The 22,240-nt window shown below is 43.8% G+C and overlaps 1 protein-coding gene across 2 annotated transcripts; it reads left to right on the top strand.

Moving 5' to 3' along the window:
* The first annotated feature begins 3,111 nt into the window (after window positions 1-3,111).
* On the top strand, window positions 3,112-21,469 carry GTF3C5 (general transcription factor IIIC subunit 5). 2 transcript variants are annotated; one of them, XM_053373684.1, is made up of 11 exons: window positions 3,113-3,329; window positions 5,030-5,246; window positions 6,284-6,482; window positions 11,251-11,446; window positions 12,340-12,444; window positions 13,984-14,098; window positions 14,314-14,394; window positions 15,729-15,826; window positions 16,328-16,410; window positions 16,915-17,057; window positions 19,932-21,469. In XM_053373684.1, the coding sequence occupies exons 1-11, from the start codon at window positions 3,150-3,152 to the stop codon at window positions 20,087-20,089; spliced, it is 1,575 nt and encodes a 524-aa protein (XP_053229659.1). In that variant the 5' UTR covers window positions 3,113-3,149; the 3' UTR covers window positions 20,090-21,469. The 2 variants fall into 2 exon arrangements, with proteins under 2 accessions (XP_053229660.1, XP_053229659.1); XM_053373685.1 differs by lacking the exon at window positions 16,915-17,057 and having other exon boundaries at window positions 3,112-3,329.
* Window positions 21,470-22,240: the final 771 nt, after the last annotated feature.

The following is a 22,240-nucleotide window of genomic DNA, read 5'->3' as shown; positions in this document are numbered from 1 at the left end:
ATTGAACCTGGGACCTTCTGCATGCAAAGCAGATGCTCTGTCACTTGAGTATGGCCTTTCCTATATATTTAAAAATGGACAGGTTGTGCAGATGGGAAACAAACAGCAGGCCAAACATTGTTATTGTTGTTAAGTTACACATTTAGAAACTGCTTTACAGTCTGCATATATGGAAGCAGTGTACAATAAGAAATAATGATATAAACTATGAATAATACATACACCGGAGAGGATACCACCTTCCCTGCTGCTACAGTCACATGGGCTTTGAGTTGCTCTGTATGCTGGTGGCTGTGGCTGCAGCCTACCATTTTAATTCCCCCACAATGTCTCTGGGTCCCTGACATAGTGCTTCTGCAGTATGCAGAATGATCAGACACTGCGGACAGAAAACTGTAAAATTTCTCCTTCCTCATATATAGGGTGAATTCCAGAAAGCCGTCCCCTCGCAGAGCTTCACACCACAGTACTTCACCACATAGCACACAGTTAAAATGGCAGGATTTGCTCCAACAAGATGCAGTGATGGCCACATTTTTGAACACACCTGGAAGAGGACTGGACAAAGTATTGGAGGATAAGGCTATCTATCGCTACTAGCCATGATGGCTATGTTCTCCCTCCAGGGGCAGAGGCATCTAGTTGGCCCCTGTGGGACTAGATGCTGGCAGGAGTGCCAGCTTGGACCTGCGACCGTGGGTGCCCGCGGTCATGGATGTCATGCAGCGTGCATGGCCCTGGCACCAATTTTTTTTGGTGCTTTGGGCACCCAGGGCCCCAGAGAGTTAGCACCTATGGAGGCTGGACTGGGTGGGCCTTTAGCCTGATCTAGCAGGGCTCTTCTTATGCTCTTATGATCAGCTCTAGTGAAGATAGATATACAGTGGTACCTCGGGTTACATACACTTCAGGTTACATACGCTTCACGTTACAGACTCTGCTAACCCAGAAATATTACCTCGGGTTAAGAATTTTGCTTCAGGATGAGAACGGAAATTGTGCTCCGGCGGCGCAGCGGCAGCGGGAGGCCCCATTAGCTAAAGTGGTGCTTCAGGTTAAGAACAGTTTCAGGTTAAGAACGGACCTCCGGAACGAATTAAGTACTTAACCCGAGGTATCACTGTTATATTTTAAGTGCAGTGTTAGCAAATGTGTGCTCAAACCCTCCCATTACATTTGAATTCTTACATCATTCTTCACCCTCAGTTTCAGCAGGTTTTCAAGGAAGATCAGTAACAGTAGGTAAAGTACGGTAAGTTTGCCTGCCATTATTAATTGAGAACCCCCTGAAAAACTTATGAGGAACCAGCACCAGAAAATAATGTGCAAAACAACTGCTGTATTTAATAAACAAAACCCTTGTATAGTGTGCCTCTTGTGTCACTGATAGTTGTCAAATAGTGCACCCTGGTGTTCATGAAGTGAATAAACAGACTTAAAAATGGAACAAATCAACACTCCAATAGAAAGGGCTTCCTGATTACCTTTGATGTCACCCTTTTCCTCTCTCTCCTGCAGAGTAAATGTGCCGACACTATCAGACCCTCAGAAATACTGTATTTGCCAACTTGGCTGCTTTGATATGTGGAACCGGCTCCATATAATACTCTTTCTGCAGTTGTAAGAAAATTTTAAAAATTAAAAGCTTACGTTTTTCAGATTTTCTGTGGATGCAGTTCTGTTGTTGTTGTTGTTGTTTAGTTGTTTAGTTGTGTCCGACTCTTCGTGACCCCATGGACCAGAGCACACCAGGCACTCCTGTCTTTCATTGCCTCCTGCAGTTTGGTCCAACTCATGTTAGTAGCTTTGAGAACACTGTCCAACCATCTCGTTCTCTGTTGTCACCTTCTCCTTGTGCCTTTAATCTTTATCTACCCTTAAATGGATCCTGGGAGGTTGGGGGGAAACGGCACAGAAAACAGCACTTACTTTATGGCACAAAACTAGCACAAAACTTGGGCATTGGTTTGGAGGGGATCATACAAAGTTGGATGTTAGGGTGTCAACTTGTACCCGTGTTATAGTATAATAATTTTAAGGTCATATATAAAAATAAATGTTCATTAATTGTGTTGTAAATAAAAATATGCCCTTTTCCCTTATGGGGTATCCAAGAGCCCATATAGAGTCCTTACATAGGTTCCCTATTGGTAGGAGAAAATAACAGAGGCCAATCAGAGAATATTGAGAAGCAAAGCAGCTAGTAAGCTTGATCTTTATTGATCTGTTGCAACAGGGTACTCCCCTCACACGCAGGAGAGGAAGAGGACCCCCCAAAATGCTGTGCAAGGGCTTATAAAGACTTTTGAAATTCCCATCCTCTAGATCAAGACCACCCCCAGAAACATTATGCATTCATCACAGAAGGGGTGTAACCTAAGACCACCCCTCAGATAAGGTGGTCTAAAACAGAACATTTGCATGTTGTTTTCTCCTGTCGCTTGTTTATTTCCTGTCTGGCAGGTTACTTGATTGGATTTCTTGGGGAGCCTGGGCAGTCTTTTGTAATGATAAGGCTCACACCCTTATTCAAACACAGATTAAGACAGGATTTGTGAAGGAAGAGACAATGGGGAGGCTTTTCCATTTTGACCATGCAGAGAAACATTTGCTCAGTTTAGGAATCAAAATGGTTCCAGGTTGGCTTTCCTGTGCTGATCTATGTATGTGTGGTTATGAACGTTGCCATATATCTAAGACCATAAAATTCCTATCACAACTGTATATATAAATCACATGTCTGAAGCCCCACAGAAAAGGTCTTTAATCAAAACTAATTTTAAAAATTGATGTCCACTTTTCCTTCTCCTAATCCTCAGAAAAGGAAAAAAAAGAGAAAACAAATATTCTTTGCTTCTTTCCAAAGTGGCTTTCTTTACCAGGCCAGCAAAAGAAATACTTTTAGATCCCTTGCTGGATCCACGATCCCAGAAATTAGAAGAGACTCGAGCATCGTGCAGGCTACCGTCCCCCCTCCCCCTCAAAAAGAACCCCCTACCAAAATGAAAAAGAAAAAATAGAATCTACTGTATATGTATAGGCGGAACCTTTCTTCCCTGGAACCTTCGCGATCGCCACCGTGTTGCTACGCGACGCGGAGGGGAGGACGCTTTTGAAGAGAGCGACTGTGGCGGTTCCTGGCGGGGAAAATGGTCGGGGGAGACAGCGCTGAGGGAGGCGCAGGCTGCTGCTCTCCGGCCGTCGGGGCGGACGCGGCGACTTCACAGCTGAACCGCGACAAGAGGCTGGTGTACGTGGAGTACCCAGGCGTTGTGCAGGACGTGGACAAGACGCTGCTGACGCTGGGCGGAGAGGAAGGGGTCTCTAGGGTAAGGATGGGGAGTGGGCGTCCTCTGAAGAATGGCTCTTCCTGCTCAGGTTACTGAGAGGCAAAGCTGCCGTGCTGGCGGGGGGTGGTGGTGGTCTCAAACCAGCCTGCATTCGGATGCCCCGGAACCCGTGCCTGCTTACATCGGACACTTTGCACGTTCCCTGTGGAACTCTTCTCTCCCAGGGAGTTTTCATGACACAGAGTCAGTCTCTCTCTTTCTCTCTCTCTCTTTCTTGCTCAGAGCCTCCAGAGGCAGGGCTGTAAAGTTGGACCCCATGGGAGTTGAGGAGTGCTTTTACTGTTACCACGCACACCATTTCCATTTAGCTCATCATCATCATCATCAGTTTTTCATCGCCACATCTATATCCCACCTTCCCCCAGGGAGTTCAAGGTGGCATACATGATTCTCCCTCTTCCTGTTATTTCCTCACAACTCAGTGAGGGAGGTTGCCCCCTAGGGCAGGATTTGAACCCTTGTCTTTCAAGGACTTAATGGCAGTTTAAAGAAGTGGCAGGTTGGGGATCTTGCTTGTGTATGGCTAATCATAAATGGATATTTTCCAGAAATGTCCCTTGTCTATGTTGAGATATTTCCCCTACGGAAGATCATTCTGCTCGGAAGAGGCTTCTGGCTACCTGGGGCAAGAGGGAGCCTCATACTTAACATCCCCCTCACACCTTCTTTATCTCTCATTTTGAAAAGGAAAGGGTGATCTGAATTGCTGTTCTGCGTGATGGGGGTGATTGTGGAAAGGGGGGGCAAGCCATACAGGGTTGCCGTACATCTGGATTTTGCCAGCCATATACAGAATATAGCAGTCGGCAGCAGTGTCCGCCTGGGGAACTCCAGACGTATGTCAGCCCATACCTTACAGCCCAGCAACTTTGGCAAAAAAATTAAATCACATCTCAACAACTTTTCCAAATGCAGTGGAACCTCTGGGTGCAAACAGAATCCATTCCAGAGCTCCGTTTGCATCCTGAAGTGAATGCAACCCACGTCTGCGCGGGTCATGACTCGCCGCTTCCATGCATGCATGTGACGTCATTTTGAGTGTCTGCGCATGCGTGAGCGGCGAAACCCGGAAGTAACACACTCCGTTGCCACGCACGCACATTTACCCCGAGGTATGACTGTACAGCGGTACCTCTGGTTGTGAACGGGATCTGTTCTGGAGGCCTGTTTGCAACATGAAAAGAGTTCTACCCGCAGCAGCGCGTCTGTGCACACGCAGGTTGTGATTTGCCACTTCTGCGCATGCGCATGACGTCATTTTGTGTGTCAGCGCGAGTGACGATACCCGGAAGTAATCCTTTCCGGTACTTCCAGGTCGCCGTGGGATGTAACCTGAAAGAACGTAACATGAAGCGGACGTAACCAGAGGTACCACTGTAAAGCTCAATTACTTTTCTGTCTGGATTTTCACTGTTTGAAATAATCCAGCCCCTACATTGTAGGGATTGGATTATATCCAACTCAGGGTGAGAAACTGCTGGCCCCTGGGGGTTGGCTTGTTGTGCATTTGGGTCACGGCTTCATTTCAGCCCAGCCCACCCTCTCCTGTCTGAGAGCCCCCAGCCTGCTGCATTACCATGCTGGGTTGGGAGGAAGCAAAACCTATTTCCCCCTCATTCGTGTGCTGGCAGAATGACCTAGCCTTTATTTACGTTATTGGTTGTGTGCATACTTTTCAGATCTACACTGACCCCAGCCGAAGACTCGAGCTCTACTTCCGCCCCAAGGACCCCTACTGCCACCCTGTGTGTGCCAACCGCTTCCCGACATCTTCCATGTTGCTGAAAGTTAAAAAGAAAACGAGGAGGAAACGGACAGAAGCAGGAGATTTTGAGGAAGATGTCAGTTTTGAAGTAGAAGTTCTTGGCATTGTTACTACAGTTTATAAGTTTCAAGGTAATGATTCATTTCTCTAAGGCAGGGGTGAGGAACCTCTGTGGTCCTCCAGATGCATGGCGAGAGGACCAGGGATGATGAACGTTGTATCTCAACAACATTTGGAGGACCTCACCCCCTTTGCAGTAGAAAGATTTGCCTCCATCATAAGACTCTGTAAATTTCAGTTCAGCCCTACTTCCTTGCCTCAGGGATTCTCACTGAGTGTGCTGTCTGGTGGCACCAAGGAGACCCCATGAATACGGTGGGGGGGGGCTGCCTGAATAAACCAGGGATTTCTTCAGTAAACACACTATTGTGATCAGAACAACAGCCTCTTGGGATCACACAAAAGTAGAATCCACAGTCTTATAAATTACACGGGCTTATATAGAGGCATTATCTCTACTTGGCTATACACAGATGTAGAAATTAGGCTACACACTCAGAGGAAAAGCATGCCTGCATTATCATCTGAGTCCCTGATTCAGCGATAAGAACAGGATGTCTACTCTGTATCAAGCTGGCTCAGTGCTGAGTTTTTCCCCCTGCACATGCTTGACACATTCTTAATACAACAATATACTTCCACACACTATTTCACAGTTTTTACATCTCTTCACATGTAGGCTATCTATCAAAGCATATGCTATAATTTTCACTACACCAGGCACCATGTTATTTCTGATTGCATGTGCAAAACATTTTGAATGTGATTGCATTGTGCAAATCTCCGCAAGTTGCCACTTTGAGAGCTTCTTGGGTTGCTACAAAGCAGAATCCTCAGCATCTCCAGGTAGGACTGAAAGAGAGTCCTTCCTGAAAACCCAGGAAGCAGTTTCCAGTCAATGTAGACAATACTGAGGTAGATGGACCACTGGTCAGACTCAGTATAAGGCAGTTTGTTCCGAAGAATGTTAGTATTCAAGCATTTTAAAGAAATTAATAGATGTTGATTTGGTACTGAATGAGATGCCTGTTTCTTTTGTGCAAGTTTCACTAAGTAGTGCAATGAGGGAACAATCTGTGAGGGCACACTTTTGCCTCCTTCTCTCCAGGGATGTCTGATTTCCAGTATTTGGCAGTGCACTCTGGACCAGATGGCAAGCAGACCTCCATGTATGACAAAGTCCTGATGCTAAAGCCAGAGAAAGAGGAGTTCTTCCTGAGTGACCTTCCGCTTTATATCCCTCCACCCATTTTCTCACGCTTGGACACTCCCGTGGACTATTACTATCGACCAGAAACACAACATAGGTCAGTATCTTCTTTTGTAAAGGTGAAAGGTAAAGGGACCCCTGACCGTTAAGTCCAGTTGCAGACGACTCTGGGATTGCGGCGCTCATCTTGCTTTACTGGCTGAGGGAGCTGGCGTTTGTCTGCAGACAGTTTTTCCGGGTCATGTGGCCAGCATGACTAATCCGCTTCTGGCGAACCAGAGCAGCGCACGGAAACGCTGTTTACCTACCCACCGGAGCGGTACCTATTTATCTACTTGTACTTTGATGTGCTTTCGAACTGCTAGGTGGGCAGGAGCAGGGACCGAACAATGGGAGTTCACCCCGTTGCAGGGATTCGAACCGCCGACCTTCTTTTGTAGTTGATGGCAAACCCACCTGCTGAGCAATGGGTGGGGTCTCTGCTGTGGCAGGATTAATATATGTACCAGCTACTATGTTGACTGAATATAGTTGCAGTTTAGGGTTGGACTGGACGGTAAGGGGAAAAACCTCTGGTCCTCAGGCCAAACATAGCCTTCTTGGCACGCATATCCAGCCAACTAGCTTATTGAGCTCTGTCCTCTCCACAACCCTGCCTCTCAGCTGTGTGCAACAACATCTGGAGGGCAACCCTTGATCTAAGAAGTGGCATTCCCCTCTTAAGGGAACTCCTATTCTTTTTTGGGGGGGCAACAAACAGCTTTTTTCATGTTCAATGATACAATATATTGGAACCAAATAAAAATAGTGTCTTATGCAGTATAGGTCAATAGTATAAAAAAGGAAGCTCTATGGGAGATTGACAAAGGGATACACATACTGTTTCCATTGTCCCCTGTACAAATTAAAGAAGATATAGAATAATAATGGATATCTCCACATAAAAGTCATATTCAGCTGGCCCAAGTTCTGCAAAAGGCTGCCTGTTCCTGTTTATTATAAAGATTCACCAGATGGCTGCAAAGTCTTCAGGCTCCACTTCATCTTTCCAGACTCTCAGATGGTGTTTTAGTTTTTCAGAGGCAGCAAAATTAAGAACTTCTTAAAACTATCTGTCCAGAGTGATATTGGTTACATTCTTCCACTCTTGTTCAGCTGCCAAGCATGCTGCAACCAGCAGGCCCTGCCCTCTTTTAGATTTGGCCCTGCCCACCACTGCCTAGCATGTAGTCCCTAGAGTGCTACTCACATAGACCAAAAGAGTGCCCCACACCTGTTGTGCCTGGGAGCAACCTTCGATATACCCAGAAGTCTCCAGTTGACTGTAGTAGCTATTGGTTCTGACAGCCGCAACAGACACCTGTAGAGAGCCCCTATCCACCCTTCTTGGTACCTCTCCTGGCTTGGTTACCTGCCCAATGCAGCACCTGACTTCTTCTGGCAGCAGGGAGGAACAACAAAGTCAGAGTGACTTCTGTGTTCCTCTCTGCTTCTAGGTTAAATCAACATGTGCTTGTTGTAGCTGTCAGAACTGATAGTTGCTACAGACATGCAGAGGCTTTTGGATATGTGGCACTGAGGTATGAACCCAGCTCTCATTTCACTTGGGTTTGCACGTACAAAGGAGTTGAAACAAGGTATTGGAGAGTGAAATACATACTTCTCTTTGATGTCCATGTGTTCCTTAGATATTCATCAGTGCAGCTCAGATCCCAGGGTTGGGACAGCCACATTGTTGACATTTGACAAGAGGTGGCTGTGCTTTCCAATTCATTAGAGGTAACATTTGGAACACTTCTCATGCTAACACCTTTGATTTTTCTCACTGTTATTCTTCATAGCTCACTTTGCTATAAAGTATCTGAAAGCAATTTAACAATAAAAGCATCAATAATCAAAACAATTTCTAATATAAAAGCAGTTAAAAACAATTTTGTATAAGAACAGTTAAAGCGATGATTGCTTTTTGTGATTTTTATTGCAATAAATAATACCTACAACATACATAAAAATGTTACCTTGGTTTCCCTTTTCACAATAAGGAGAACATATGGTTGGACACTGTCATTACATTTCCCATTCCAGTGTTAAATAAAAAGTGCCTTTAGCTGTAAAAGCCAGTTATTATCTGGCTGTCATCCTTCCCTGGCTGTTATATAACTTGCGAGTTTCAGCTATCTGTCAGGTAATTTCCAAACAGCCTTGAAAAATAGGAGCAGTAGTCTTCCCACCCAGCCTGCTCTCAGTTGAACCATGACTGCTTGTAGAAGATTTCAGATAAATTCAAGATTGCAAAGCTCAACTTTTCCCTCTTTAAATAAGGTTAATTCACGATAACAAGATTCCCATTATTAGGTCCCTCCAGACTCCCCACAAATTGACAAAAAAAGGAGAATCTATTTAGCCTCATATCCACTACACATTTGAATAGTTTCTGGTTTAACAATCAGTCCTCCTTCCTAGGGAACTGTGAGGATTGCTCCTCCAGTATCTGTTTTGAACCTATTTCAAGTGCTGTATTATGGGAAGGGATATAGGAGGGACTAGGTGGCTCGTGATCTGATCCAGCAAGGTATTTGCCTTAACTAGCTGAATGAATGAATTATGGTAATAAACCAATAAAATTTAGGGCTGGCAGAATAAGGCTGCAATCCTATGTACACTTCCTGGGAGTAAGCCCCACGAACGCAGTGGGTGATAAAAGTAGATCCATTGAAATGGACATCAGTAAACAACTTTCAAAGTGAGTTCCCTTTGAGGGATTAAAGAGGGGATTGGTCCACAGCCTCAACCATTGGGTTGAGTTTATTTTGTCCCTATGTCATGTTCCCATTGGTCTTTGATTTTGGTGAGGAACCTGCAGTGTCTTGGAGTTGTATTTTATATGTTGCCGATACCGTCCCTTTGCTGTGTCCCTCTGTTGACAATCGCCTAGTGGTTGCTGACTTCATTTCTGGGTTGTTTAAGAATGCATGTAGTTGATGATAGGTCAGTCAGGATATTTAGTTGTGCATTAGTTTGTTCTGTATTTCTTGTGACGGTGTGGGGTTGCCAAGTCTTTTAGGCGGTATAGCCTTTTAGGCTTGCCATACCTTTACTTTGTGATGCACGGTGGAACTGTGGGTGGTAGGCTAGCGGGATTAACCAGCATAGGGCTGGGAACAATGCTGAAGACTTGGAGTAGATTTGTTTAAGGGTTTATAGGAAGTTGGGGCCAAATTTCAAATCTCTCGTTTCCTCTTATTCAATTTTCGTTTCTGGTGCTTTTTGGCATGGCTCTGCACCTTTGAGCCCAGGTTACATTGGGCAGTGTGGAGGAGTATCTTCATAATTTGTGTTGGAGAAATATAGCTCTAACTTTTCAGTAATACAAGGGAAGAAAATTATCAAGTTTTAGTGGGTCTACTGGGTAGAGTTATTAATAATTGAAGAGTGAAACTCTCTAGGCAACCTGAACAAATTACAGTATAAAAGACCAACAGATTCTCTCCAGTTCTTTAATGACAAAATCCAACATTAAATGCTGAACAGAACTTGTGATTTTATTTTTCAAGCTGGTTTTTGTTACTGTTTTAGTTGTTAAGCTTTTTATTGTTTGTATGATTGTACATCTTAATCAAGGATGTTTTAAAGACCCAGTGGATTTATTGTTGTGTAAGATTTTTTTTATGGCCTCAGAGCTTTGTCTAAATGGATACAACAGTCTTCTTGATATTAACAAGGTCTGTGTCCATTTTCTCAGTTCAAGCGAGTTTGGAGTTTTTTAGAAGTGAAGCAGCTCAGACCAAGCTTTTATGGGAGCTGAAGGCTCAACCCATTCCTGGCTGTCAGGCAGGCTCTGATCCAGGCATGTGCTTACATGCACTTCCCCCTACTTTCGAGTGACCCTCATGGAACTAGCTAGTGCTTAAGTTCCTGCCTGCCTCACTTACTCTGTTTCTGTGGCCGAGTGGTCAAGGCGGGGCGTGGGTTCTGAGAGCTGTGTGAGAATCCAGGCAACTAGTATGGGAGCCTCCTGGGGCATAGAGACAAAGATTTATTGGCTCTTCAGTACTACTGATCATATGGAGATCCTTTGAAGTGGGGTCTGTGTGTCTCTGACCCCTGCTCTTCCTCTGAGGAGGTCATAAGTTCCAGATCTGGGAAGGGCGGAGTTCTGAGTCTCATCAACACATGACAACTCCATGCTCACCATCCTTAGTTCCACAATTGAAGACGCCAGTGTGATATAGAGCTTGGAGTGCTGGTCTAGGGTTTTGGAGAGCAGGGTGCAAGTACCTGCTTAGCCATAAAACTCACAGTGTGACCTTGGTCAGTCACTCACTCTCAGTCTAACTTACCTCGCAGGGTTGTTGTGAGGATAAAATGGAGAGGTGGTAGAAGTGTGTACATCACCTTAAGGTCCTTGAAGAGAAGGTGGAATATAAATATAATAATAAAGCAAATAAATATAAATGCAGGCAATCAGCCCATGTCTTTTTAATGAACAGATTCATGGTTGCCTCTTTAGAAATTCTCTGTTCAGATAGCAGTTTAAAAGGGGGCATCAGAAAAGAAAAATAGAAAGAAAATTACCGTATTTTTCGCTCTATAACACGCACCCGACCATAACACACACGTAGTTTTTAGAGGAGGAAAATCCGTAGGCATGCCACCCGTAGGCATTCCCTCCATAACACGCACAGACATTTCCCCTTACTTTTTAGGAGGAAAAAAGTGAGTGTTATGGTGCAAAAAATACGGTACCTTTTTTCCAAATTTTTTTTATAGAATTTGAATAAACAAAAAATCAAACATTATTCAAATTTCACACAACTGAGTCGAATGGGATTCATTTTTGTAATTTCTGTTTCCCTCCCCTGCAGGGAAGGATATCAGAACCCCACGTTGTCGAGCGAAAACCTGATAGGTCTCAGCCGGGCCCGGCGGCCCCACAACGCCATCTTTATCAACTTTGAGGATGAGGAGATCCCCATGAAGCCTTTGGACGCTGCAGAGCAGACCTGGAGGAGAGTTTGCAGCAATGCAGTGGATCACAAAGCAGAAGAGGAGCTGAGGAAGGTAGACACACTTTTTGGGGTCTGTTCACACACTGAAAGACATGTTTGGAAACTTGGGACATCGGAGCCAGGGTTGCCTGGAACTCCCTGTTGAGAGTACCTTTCTTGGTTGAGAGGCAAATCTTTTACCCCCACTTTCAATAATTTTATTTGTATAGCATGTACAGAACATTTATAAAAAGGGCATCAGGACAAAAGAGTATATTCTGTAGAAAAGCCATATGAAACCCTAACAACACCAAATAATCAAAAAACGAGACTACGGTATGAAAAGAAAAAGTTTGAAGGGCCCCAAGGAGGAGACAAAGGGCCAGATTAGTCCAGCAATTCTTTCAAATAAAGTCATACTTGGCTGGAACGAGGCAATCCATTGTATGAGTCAAGAAAGGCCCCCATATTGGGACATGGCTCTTCCTGAATGCTTGGCATATTGGCATCGAGTGCAAAAGAATTGCCAAAGCAGACAAATTTGAAAGTGTTTGCGGTCCTTTCTTGACCTGTGTTAATAAGGACTGAGTCTTGCTGCAAGCTCTGCAGGCTCAGATTGCTTTGTAGAAAGTGTATTCACAATTTTCACACGCATGATGTCTTTATGGTGAGACAAGGCAAAGCTGAAAATGTTAGTAACGATTTACTTTACTGTATGTGGAAAACATTCTATTTTTGTATAGAATGTCTGTGGAACCTAATTTGTTATTAATGGTTTTGTTGCTATTATTATTTGATGCACCGTTATTATCCAATGGAACACTCACACACACCTCCCGATCTGGTAGAGCCAGAAATCTTGGCAGCTTTAAGTTCATGAATTAACTTTTCCAAGGAAACAATGAGCAGAGTCTTTTGATACTTCACATCCTTCCAGCCTTTCTTGTATGTGTTTCTGTTTTGTAGCTGTTTGAGGTCCGCCCAGTCTGGTCTCGTAATGCTGTGAAAGCCAATATAAGCATTCACCCTGACAAGCTCAAGTTCCTTCTGCCTTACTTAGCTTACTACATGGTGAGTGCATTATGTTTTGTGTGTGTGTTGCTTTCTTAAAAAGAGTTCCCAACAGCTCATATAGTGACAATGGATTGAAATGTTCACTATTTAGTAAATGCAGTAGTGATAAAATGTAGTTGTCAGAAAGCATGCAGCTGGGAAGAATTATTTTTTGGGGGGGCACTCAGTAATATATTCCAGAATGTAAACAGAGGCAGGGAACCTTTTTCAGCCCAGGGGGCACTTTAGCACACAGGCAGCTCTTTAGGAGCCACGTTCCAGTGCTGGGCAGGGCAGGGCCTGAGGCAAAGAGGTGCGGCCAGTGGCAAAAGTCAGTGAAAGTTGCTGGGAACTGTAGGACAGGAGAATACTTTTGTGCTGTGGTCCTGCTTGTGGTTTTCAGACAGGCATCTCGTCGGCCATTGCAAGAACAGAATGTGGAACTAGATGGGCCATTTGCCTGATCCAGCAGGGCACCTCTTATGTTCTCATGTTCAATGGGTGTTACTCTTGCCCTTGTACAATAGGCTGCATTCCAACCACACAAAAGCCCCTGGCTTCTACACATACAGACATACCTTTCTCCTTCCAGATATATAAGAGCCATTGCCACAGTTCAGGGATACAGTCCAACCTAGCAAAAGCACTCGAGTGTTGTGTGGCATGAGGGGAGGCATGACCTGGGAAGTGTCCTGTGGGCTGGGTAGAGAGGACTGAAGGTCTGCATTCGGGGCTTGAGCTTCAGATTCCCCACCTGTGATGCGGTTCATTCATCCAAGTTTCCAAAGCACATGTTAAATTGTCTCCATCTTGGCAGTGCTCCATTCCTGAAAGCTGCAATTTGTTTATTGGGGTATTGTCATTTCCCCCCTATTTTTTGATTGTCAAGAAAGCTCTCATTCAATCATTCAAAGCATTTATATCTTTTTCTTTACTTAATGGTCTCAGAGCAGATAACAAGTAAACAGAGCACAAACAGCGTAATACAAACAGCATGCAGTTTAAAAGAAATAGGAATCAAAAGTTTTTTAAAAAATTGTATTATTTATTTATTCAGTTTCTATCCTGCCCACCCTCCCAAAGGAGTCCAGGACAGTAGTTTCTTTATTCAGCACTCATAAAATTGCCCACAGGACCCCCTTTGCTGTGGTGCGAGAGTTGGTGTTCTGGGAGATTTGAAATAACTTTGAAATAAAGTTTTGAAATGAGACATTTTTCTCCACTCTCTAGAAGTAAAATCTAGATGGTGGCAATGACAGTGGCCAGCCATAAATGGCCTTTCTGTGCACAATTTCCTTTCCTTCCCATTTTCCTAAACCTGAAAATCTAAAGCTTTGCTGCTTTTTAAGGTCTTGACAGCAGCAAAATCGTGGTACATTTTTTTGCAGCTGTTGTTAAAATGATTGTGGCGTTGCAATGTTTTTTAATCTGAGAGTGCTTTTTAATAAAAAGGTTATTTCAATCCTACGTTCGGATGCAAGGATTCAAAAAACAAACAAACAAACAAAGCATCAAAACTAGAGCCTCACATTCTTGTAATTCTGTTTGCCCCTGTAGCTAACTGGACCCTGGAGGAGCCTGTGGGTCCGCTTTGGTTATGATCCCAGGGAACACCCAGAAGCAAAGTTCTACCAGGTCCTGGATTTCAGAATTCGCTGTGGAATGAAATACGGTAAAAATTGAAGCAGGCCATCAGAGTACTGTTGTACTCTTTGCTATCAGTGCCTTTTGGGGGTGGGGGGCAGAGGAAAGGTCTAGGCTACAAAAGGACCAAGCTGCCAAATATATATATCTATTTAAAATTCCTGGTATAATTTGTTTCTCTTTGAGAGGTGCTCTTCTCCATCATCTCTTCTGCCTCTACAGACCTGTTCTATTTCCCCCTAGGGTACGCTCCTAATGACATGCCGGTGAAAGCTAAACGCAGCACCTACAACTACAGCCTGCCCATCACCGTAAAAAAACCAGGTATGTGGTACAGGCAAGAGGGTGGGTAGATTTTTCTTTATCTTGTTTAGTGAATTAAACAATTATGATTTCTTCCATCAATTTGCAGGGGTGTCTTTTCTTGCTCTCTCTGATCCTGGTACAATTTTTGAATGAGATGAACCTCCCTTTTGTGGCTCCTGAGCAGACGCCTGCTGAAAACGGGGCTTGCTGTCAGCACTGATTGCAAGTCCTGCTTTCAGCAGGGATCTTTTCAGATGCAGCTTGAAATTAAAGCTGGGGTTGCAAACGAAGGAAGGAATTTCACTCTCAGTTCTTCCTTTGAAGTTGAATCACCTGACATCATATGACACCAGGTGATTGACAGGTAGGTGGCTTCATCTGCCTGTCAAAAGTGGCCTCTGGTGGGTGGGCCAGTTCATCAGCCTTTGTGAGATACTTGCCTCTCAAATGCTGACATCTGTGCTGTGTGGTAGACCACATGCTCTGCATGCAGGAGACCCCACTATCAATCCCCACTCTGCCCAGGTTGGGCTGGAAAACTGCCCTGTCTGAAATCCTGGGGAGCTGCTGCCAGTCTGCAGACAGTACTGAGGCAGATGGATCTGTGGTCTGTCTTGATAGAAGGCAGCTTCATATATTCCTTTGCCAGTTGCACACAGAACCAGTAGTTACCAGGTGCTGCAGAGCATTTATTATTTATTATTATAAAACCAAACTGCGGGAGGCAGTGGAAGACAGAAGTGCCTGGCGTGTTCTGGTCCATGGGGTCACGAAGATTCAGACACGACTAAACAACATTATAAAACAAGATCAACAGGTTGTCATGTTGTAGTTTGTTCTTCCATCCTTGGTGTCAGTCAAGAAAAAGTAGATAGAGAGAAGTTAAATTTCCCCCTCTCATAATACTAAAACTTGGGTACCATCCAATGAAGCTGAATGTTGACAGGTTCTGGGCAGACAAAAGAAAGCAATTTTTCACACAGTACATAGTTTGAGTATGTAATTCTCTCCAGCAAGATGTAGTGGTGGCCAACAACTTGGATGACTTTAAAAGAGAATTTGACAAGTTCATGGAGGAATAAAGCTAATCAATGGCTGCTAGTCATTATGGCTATGTTCTTTCTCCACTGTTAGAGGCAATATGCCTCTGAATGCCAGTTGCTAGGAATCACAGGTAGAGAAAGTTGCTGTTGCAGTCATGTCCTGCTTTGAGGCTTCCTAGAAGAGGCTTTTGGTCAGCCACTGTGAGAACAGGATGCTGGACTAGATGGGCCTTTGGCCTGATCCAGCAGCCAGGTTCTTAAGTTGCTGTGCAACATGTGATTTGGGGACTCTCTTCCTGCCCTTTGCAGCGAGCCATGTAGTTGGCATCCAGGACCTTAAGCAAGGACTGAGCACCTCTGGGATGTCCAGTCCACGGAAATCTGCTTTCAGCAAGTATAAACTTAAAGTAGGTATTTGACTTCCTCCTTGTTTTTCCTCCTGACTTCACCTTTTTTCTCCTCTTGTGGCGTACTAGGAAGATCTGTCTCCTGACACTTTGTCTCCTCTGGGGAAATTTGGTCACGTGAAAGAAATGGGTAGCAGCTTAAAGGCAAAATGCCCAATAGTATAAATTCATCCTCCTGTCTTTAGCCACTGTGGAGGTGGGAATCCTTGGGGTTGATGCAAGAGAGACTCAGTTGCCCTGTTCAAGTCCAGAGGGCTGCTCTGGGAAATGGAGATGTGGCGGTTTGGGGAGGAAGAGATTGAATGTAACAACCATGAGGACTCTTTGTGGGTTCTGTATTGGACAAGAGGAGGAAGTTGGGGTGACAGTCTGACTTTGGAGGAGTTAAGGGTTTTCTCCAACAGTCAAGTCAGCAACAGAGGGTCCCGTTGTGGAAACATTTTTACTTTCAGTTCCATTGTCTTTTGGTGTCTTCCATCCCTCTGCTTCTTCCTCTCTCAGGATTCGATTTACATCTTCCGAGAAGGTTCCCTGCCTCCCTATCGACAGATGTTCTATCAGCTTTGTGACCTGAATGTGGAATGGTACTTGTGCTTGATCAAAAGGGGCTCTAAAGTAACTTGGGGGGGGGGCAATTTATGTCTATGTTCATGCATGTCTTTTGTATGTCTGTCTGAACCTCAAAGGTATGCTCCCCGCTGTGGTGGCCCTTCAAGCAAAACCTGCTCTGAATTTTTCCATGGGTACCCTTGCAGTAATACAAAAATTCAGCTGACTGTAGGGGGAGGAGAAGGCTTGCACTCCTTAAACATTGAACCTTCAGGAGAGAGTACCTCTGTTTCCCCTTCTTAGGCAGTTCCCAGCATTCCTTTGAAACAGGAACCCACAATTACCAGGGAGCAGGGTTTTAAAAATCTACATTTAATGGGTTTGTTGGTTCTTCCACTGATGATTTGACACATCCAGACTCTGAGTCTTTTTGTCCTCAGTTTATTTTTTGAGACCAGGGTCAACCTTCACAAGGGAATCAGACCTAATTTGTTCAGTCCTTTGGGGGAAGAGAGATTCTGAGACTAGTCTCTGTTCAGCTTGCAGAAGATCATTCGCCGGAATGATGGCATGGAGATGGTGTGTACAGAGAGGGACGGCTGGTGTCTTCCCAAGACCAGTGATGACTTGCGGGATACCATGTCTCTGATGATAAAGCAGATCATCCGCTCCAAAAGGCCTGGTATTATTTTTTAAAAAAATATATTTATTAAGATTTTCAAATTTAATACAATAAAAAAGAATCAAAAAGGAAAAAGCAAAAAAGATTAAAAACACATAAAGTTCACAATACCTATTTTTCAATAACATATTTCCCTGACCTCCTCATACCTCCCTTTCTTGTATTCCAGTTCAAATTGTTAATTCAGCAAATCCTTATCCATATTTTTAACCTATTTCTATACTTAATTTAACATATTATTATTTTACTTTTTCTCTTTCATCCATTTCCTCAATTTATTTTTGCTAACCTTATTTTCATTTAATTTAGTTCATTTTAAAAAACCAATTTTACCTTATCCAAACTTAAACATCAATACTTATACATCAATACACATTCTTAAAACATTCTTTCTAAAGTCGACCCAAATTCCCTTCCACGAATTTCCCAATTTTCATACACATTACAAAAACAAAATAAAAACAAAACACATTATAATTATGTACCCTTTGGATTCCGAAACAAATTCAGTCCCCAACAAATGTCCATCAGTCTTAATCTAGTATTAGCCTGGAGATCTCACATCCGAGGCTCTTAATTCTCTCTCAATTCCTCTCTGCCGGTTTTTTTGATAGTCCTTAAAATTAAACACCAAATCTCGGAGAAGCTCTGGCCCTTCAGGATCCATGTTTCTTCCAACCAGTCCTCCATACTTAAAAGTGGAGCCCAAATCTTGTTTCTTACTCCTTTCAAGTCCAAATATCCCCGAGGCTCCAACCTCCACCTTAAGTAAATTTGTAATCCTTAGGTCTTCAGATCGCCACATAAGGAGATCTCTCCTTTTTTCAATCTCCAATTCAGGCCAGATTTTCCACATCAAGTTCTTATTTTCCTTCATTACCATCATGTCAGACCTCAAGTCCTCCTTCATCATCTGCAGAATTACAGCTCCTCCTTCCTTTTCTTCAGGGACAACATATGTCTCCTTCTCCAAATTCTCAAAGTTGTCAAGTTTCTCTTTCTGTTCAGTTGAATAAACTTCCTGATTCAAATCCTTATCAGATTCAATGATATTGTTTACAGTTGAGTCCAGAGTTATAACATTTATAGCCAAAACATCAATTTGGCCTTGTAACTTTCCCAAGAGAACAAAGACTCTGTCCAATTCAGACTGAATTTTCCCTCCTCCAGCCATTCTTGTAATGTCCCAAAAACCCCTCTAGAGGGATTTTGGTTTCTTAATATTCATTCCAGTTCAAATCCAAAAATCCAGTTAGTTTGTATCAGTTCTTCCTTGTTTTCAACAAATTGTAACAAAATTGTAACAGATATAACCAGCAGAAGCAACAGAAACAAAGTTCTCTTTTTCCGTCTTGACAGCTAATTTGACAGCTGTCAAACTCTTTAGTACCTCATCAACAGGCTCTCTCGCGGAACACTCCCGGGTCCGGGAGGGTGGCACTTCAGCTCCCAAAATTAGCTCTTTATCCTCCAGCAAGATTTCTTATACTGCCAAACCGTGAAATTAAAGTCTTTTACCAAAGAAGGAAAAAAGAGGTTCTCTCGACCTTAGTTAGCAGGTACTTGCTTTAACTTGTTTACAAGATGGGGAGGCAGACTTTCTTTTTACACCTTCCCCGATCGTGCCTAATTCTTAAAAAAAATTTTCTTTACAGTTCCAATTTCCGTAATACTCACGGGTTGTTACTTTTAGAATCCAATTGTTCACAAGAAGAAGTCAGCGCTCTCCGACCATGGCAATGCGGCTTCACTCTGCAGGAGAAGCAGTCGACTCTCAGCACCGCTCCGCTCACCCCGTCCCCCGTTCCGAAGCCTTTAAAAAGGCTCCTTCGCAGGTCGGGGGGCGCAAATGGTGCCCGCCGAGTCACCAGGTTCACAGGCTTCACCGCCTGTGATTTTTGAGGGTCCCCGCGTCGCCGCAGCGGCAAGACCCAATCCTGCGGAGCCGATTCCCTCAGGAGCTCAGAGGGAATCCGCCATTAGTCGATGGCGCTAACCCGGAAGTCCCCCCAAAAGGCCTGGTAATATACTATTAATCAAGGGAGGTCGGAACCTGGCAATGAATCCAGGTTTTTACAAATGTTAACCTGACCTGGGACAGCTTGTGTGGCTCTTCTAAGATAGCTCCTGCCGCTTGCAGCTTGAATTACTTGTATTGGATTTTTTATTTATTTAAAGTATGATTAGGGATGTCTTTTCAATATACTGAAAACATATAGTCCTCCACCCAAGTTCATTTTATTAATGTAGCTTAGGCTTATAAAAATCAATCCATTTGATTGACTGAAATTCATTGCTAGGTGACCTTGGGCTGGTTACCAAAGCTCATGTCTCCACTCTCAGCATGATGCCTCTGAGTGCCAGTTGCTGTGAATCACAGGTGCAGAGAGTGCCGTTGTGCCTAGATGCTGCTTGTGGGCTTCCTAAAAGAGGCACTTGGTTGGCCATTGTGAGAAAGAGAGTCCTGGACTAGATCAGCCTTTAGTTCTCTCAGCTTAATCCCTGTCACACATTGGTTGTCATAGGATAATAGACACCTTGAGCTCCTCGGAGGAGAAGCTGGATATAAATTTGAATAATAACAATACATAATCAATTAAGATTTACTAAATCAACTAACAACCCTAGATACACATATTTTTTGGAGGGAGAAAAAACTGATTTGGAATTACAATGGAAATCAGTTTCTACCTGCCACTGCTGGCTCTTTGTTTCCTACAGATGGGACCCCTGAGGGAGTAATTCTGACTGACCTTTGGCTACCCCACCCCGCCCCTTTTGCCCCAGTGGAATTCCTCAGCCATCCCTCCACTCATCCTGACATTATCTCCACCCTGACATTATCTTCATCCCTTTCCCCATCTTTTGCTCCAGCTCTGTTCACAAGCACTTCGAACACAGAAGAGGGGAAAGAGCAGCTGGCGTTCGAGTCCGGAGAGGAAGAGGAGGAGGAGGAAGAAGAGGAGGAGTTCAAAGAACCATCTGATGGAAGTGAGAATGAGATGGAGACAGAGATTCTGGACTATGTGTAATGCACCAGAACTGGCACTGTGGACCTATTCCTGGCGAGGACCTTTGCTTCTCTTGTCCCTACAGGCAAGACAGGAAGCCAGGCCTAATGAGACAAGAACTCATCCATGTCTCTTCTACACATCTTTGGGTTCTGTTCTTTATAGACACCTATGTGTGCCTTTTTGATACTGATTTGGGGGTGAAGATTGTGATGAGTAAGGCTGCTTATCCTTGAGCTCTGCAGACATGGCAAATGTGCAAGTAATGGGGCTGGAGATACCTTATCCTGAGAGGTTTTGCTAAATATTCCTCTAATGAAAGCTTAGCTAACTGGTTAACACACAAGCCTGGTAGACTTTCATCTTGGCATTGGTTAGCATCTCATTCTCCCATATCCTTTAGGAGAGGCAAGCCATTGCCGTAGCCACCTTACTAATACACCTGTCCAGCTCTACCACCTCAAACATGTGGTCACCAGGGCTGGTGCATGGAGTGCTGGTGATGTCCTGACCTAAGATTTTAGTCTTTTGTCAGGCTGATGATGAAGCCAAACTCCAAACAGTCTTGGGCAAAATGTTTGATGAGTTTCTGTGGAGTTTCCTTGGAGTGTGCTGTCAAGGCTGTGTCATCTATGAACAATATATATTGGATAAGAACTTGCCACACTTCTGCCTTGGCATGGAGATGTGCCAGGTTGAACGGACTCCCACCACTCCTTGAATGGACGCACAGCACACACTGTCTTCAGTCAAACTGAAGGCATATGAGAACAACAGGTTGAAGACGACGCCAAAGAGACTCCTTAGGATAGTAATAAAGCTGGATATCAAATCCAAACTCCTCTTCTTCTCTTGTGGACTTTAGGTGGGCATCTTACCTTTTCGGTTGATGAGGTCAAAGGCCTGAAGTCCAAATACCTGATCAGGAGCCCTTGTGACTGTGCATAGATTAAGTCTGAGTAATAGTAGTTTTTCCTCTTATGTTGCCAATGAAAGAGTATAAAGCATTCGTATACTGATGAACGTGCGAGTGGGGTTCAAAGTGAAGATAATGATTTATGTTTGAATTTAAATTTAGATCAACCAAATTGAGCCAAATGCTGATCAGGGGAATTGTTCATTTTCTGGAATACTGGCATATGCTATGAAATTAAACCACATTGGGGTAAAGCCATCTTTTTTGATCTGTCCCTCTGTCAACTGTAGTTTATTTGTAACTCTCTCAAGGAGGATTGTTTCCCAAACGTGTTTTGTACCAATGGTCCATCATCGTGCCAGAAAGCTCTTTCCAGTGTCTGGTTATGTTGCATCTCACTGCTTGTAATAAATGGCTTGTTAATTCTATATTATGTAAATTCAGATGATCATGTAATATATTTAATAAAACTAATTCTCATTTGACTTTCAATTGTTAATTAATTCTAGAAGGGCTGTATTTTTGTACATTTCCACCACATATGGACTATGGACAATGTACCAAGTGTGGGGCAGCCCCTCTAGCGAAGTGGTGAGGTGCCAGGATGGATCATTGCCAGCTTCCTGGGTGTTAGGTACCACCTATATATGAGTTTTAGGGTAATTCTCTTGCTTGCCAAAATAGACTTAAAGGGTTTTTTTGTCCAATGCCTATTCCATTGACCTGGGTCAAATTCATAGCTGAAATCACATTCCCTTTGATGTTTAATAGGGTCAAGTGAACCCACCGATGCACTGAGTAGAATGCTATAGATTATGGATGTTATACCTGGGCCTTGTCCTTCTGTGGCTATTACAAGTCTTTCAAATGGGGCCATTGGCCTTGTGGCTGCCTTAGTGGTGAGTGGTAAGTTTGCTTACTGGATTAGCAAAAAAAGTGCAGATTTGGAGAAGTAGCAGCCAAGGGGTTTGTAAGTGTCCTTATTTAGTCCATATTTCTTGGTCCGACAGTGGTGTATTTCTGTTATAAAAGTCACATAACTGGTATAGACCTTCCGTTCTCCATCTGGCCACATAAAATTGTCAAGAAGTGTTGTGAAATTGTGGGTGGGAGGTGAGGGCTGCCAGAGGGGACAGTGCTGGAGTTAGGAGTCCTGCCTTCTCTTTCCATGCATTAAGAATGGTTTGTGTGGATCAAATATAAACTTTTGGAATGGTTCTAAATGTTTGCTTTAAGGGGTACGCTGAGGTTGGAAT

This window comes from Podarcis raffonei, chromosome Z (genome assembly GCF_027172205.1).
Source record: "Podarcis raffonei isolate rPodRaf1 chromosome Z, rPodRaf1.pri, whole genome shotgun sequence".
NCBI classification, from domain to species: Eukaryota; Metazoa; Chordata; class Lepidosauria; order Squamata; family Lacertidae; genus Podarcis; species Podarcis raffonei.
Note: the sequence above shows the minus strand (reverse complement) of the source record. Positions and strands in the feature narration are given on the sequence as shown.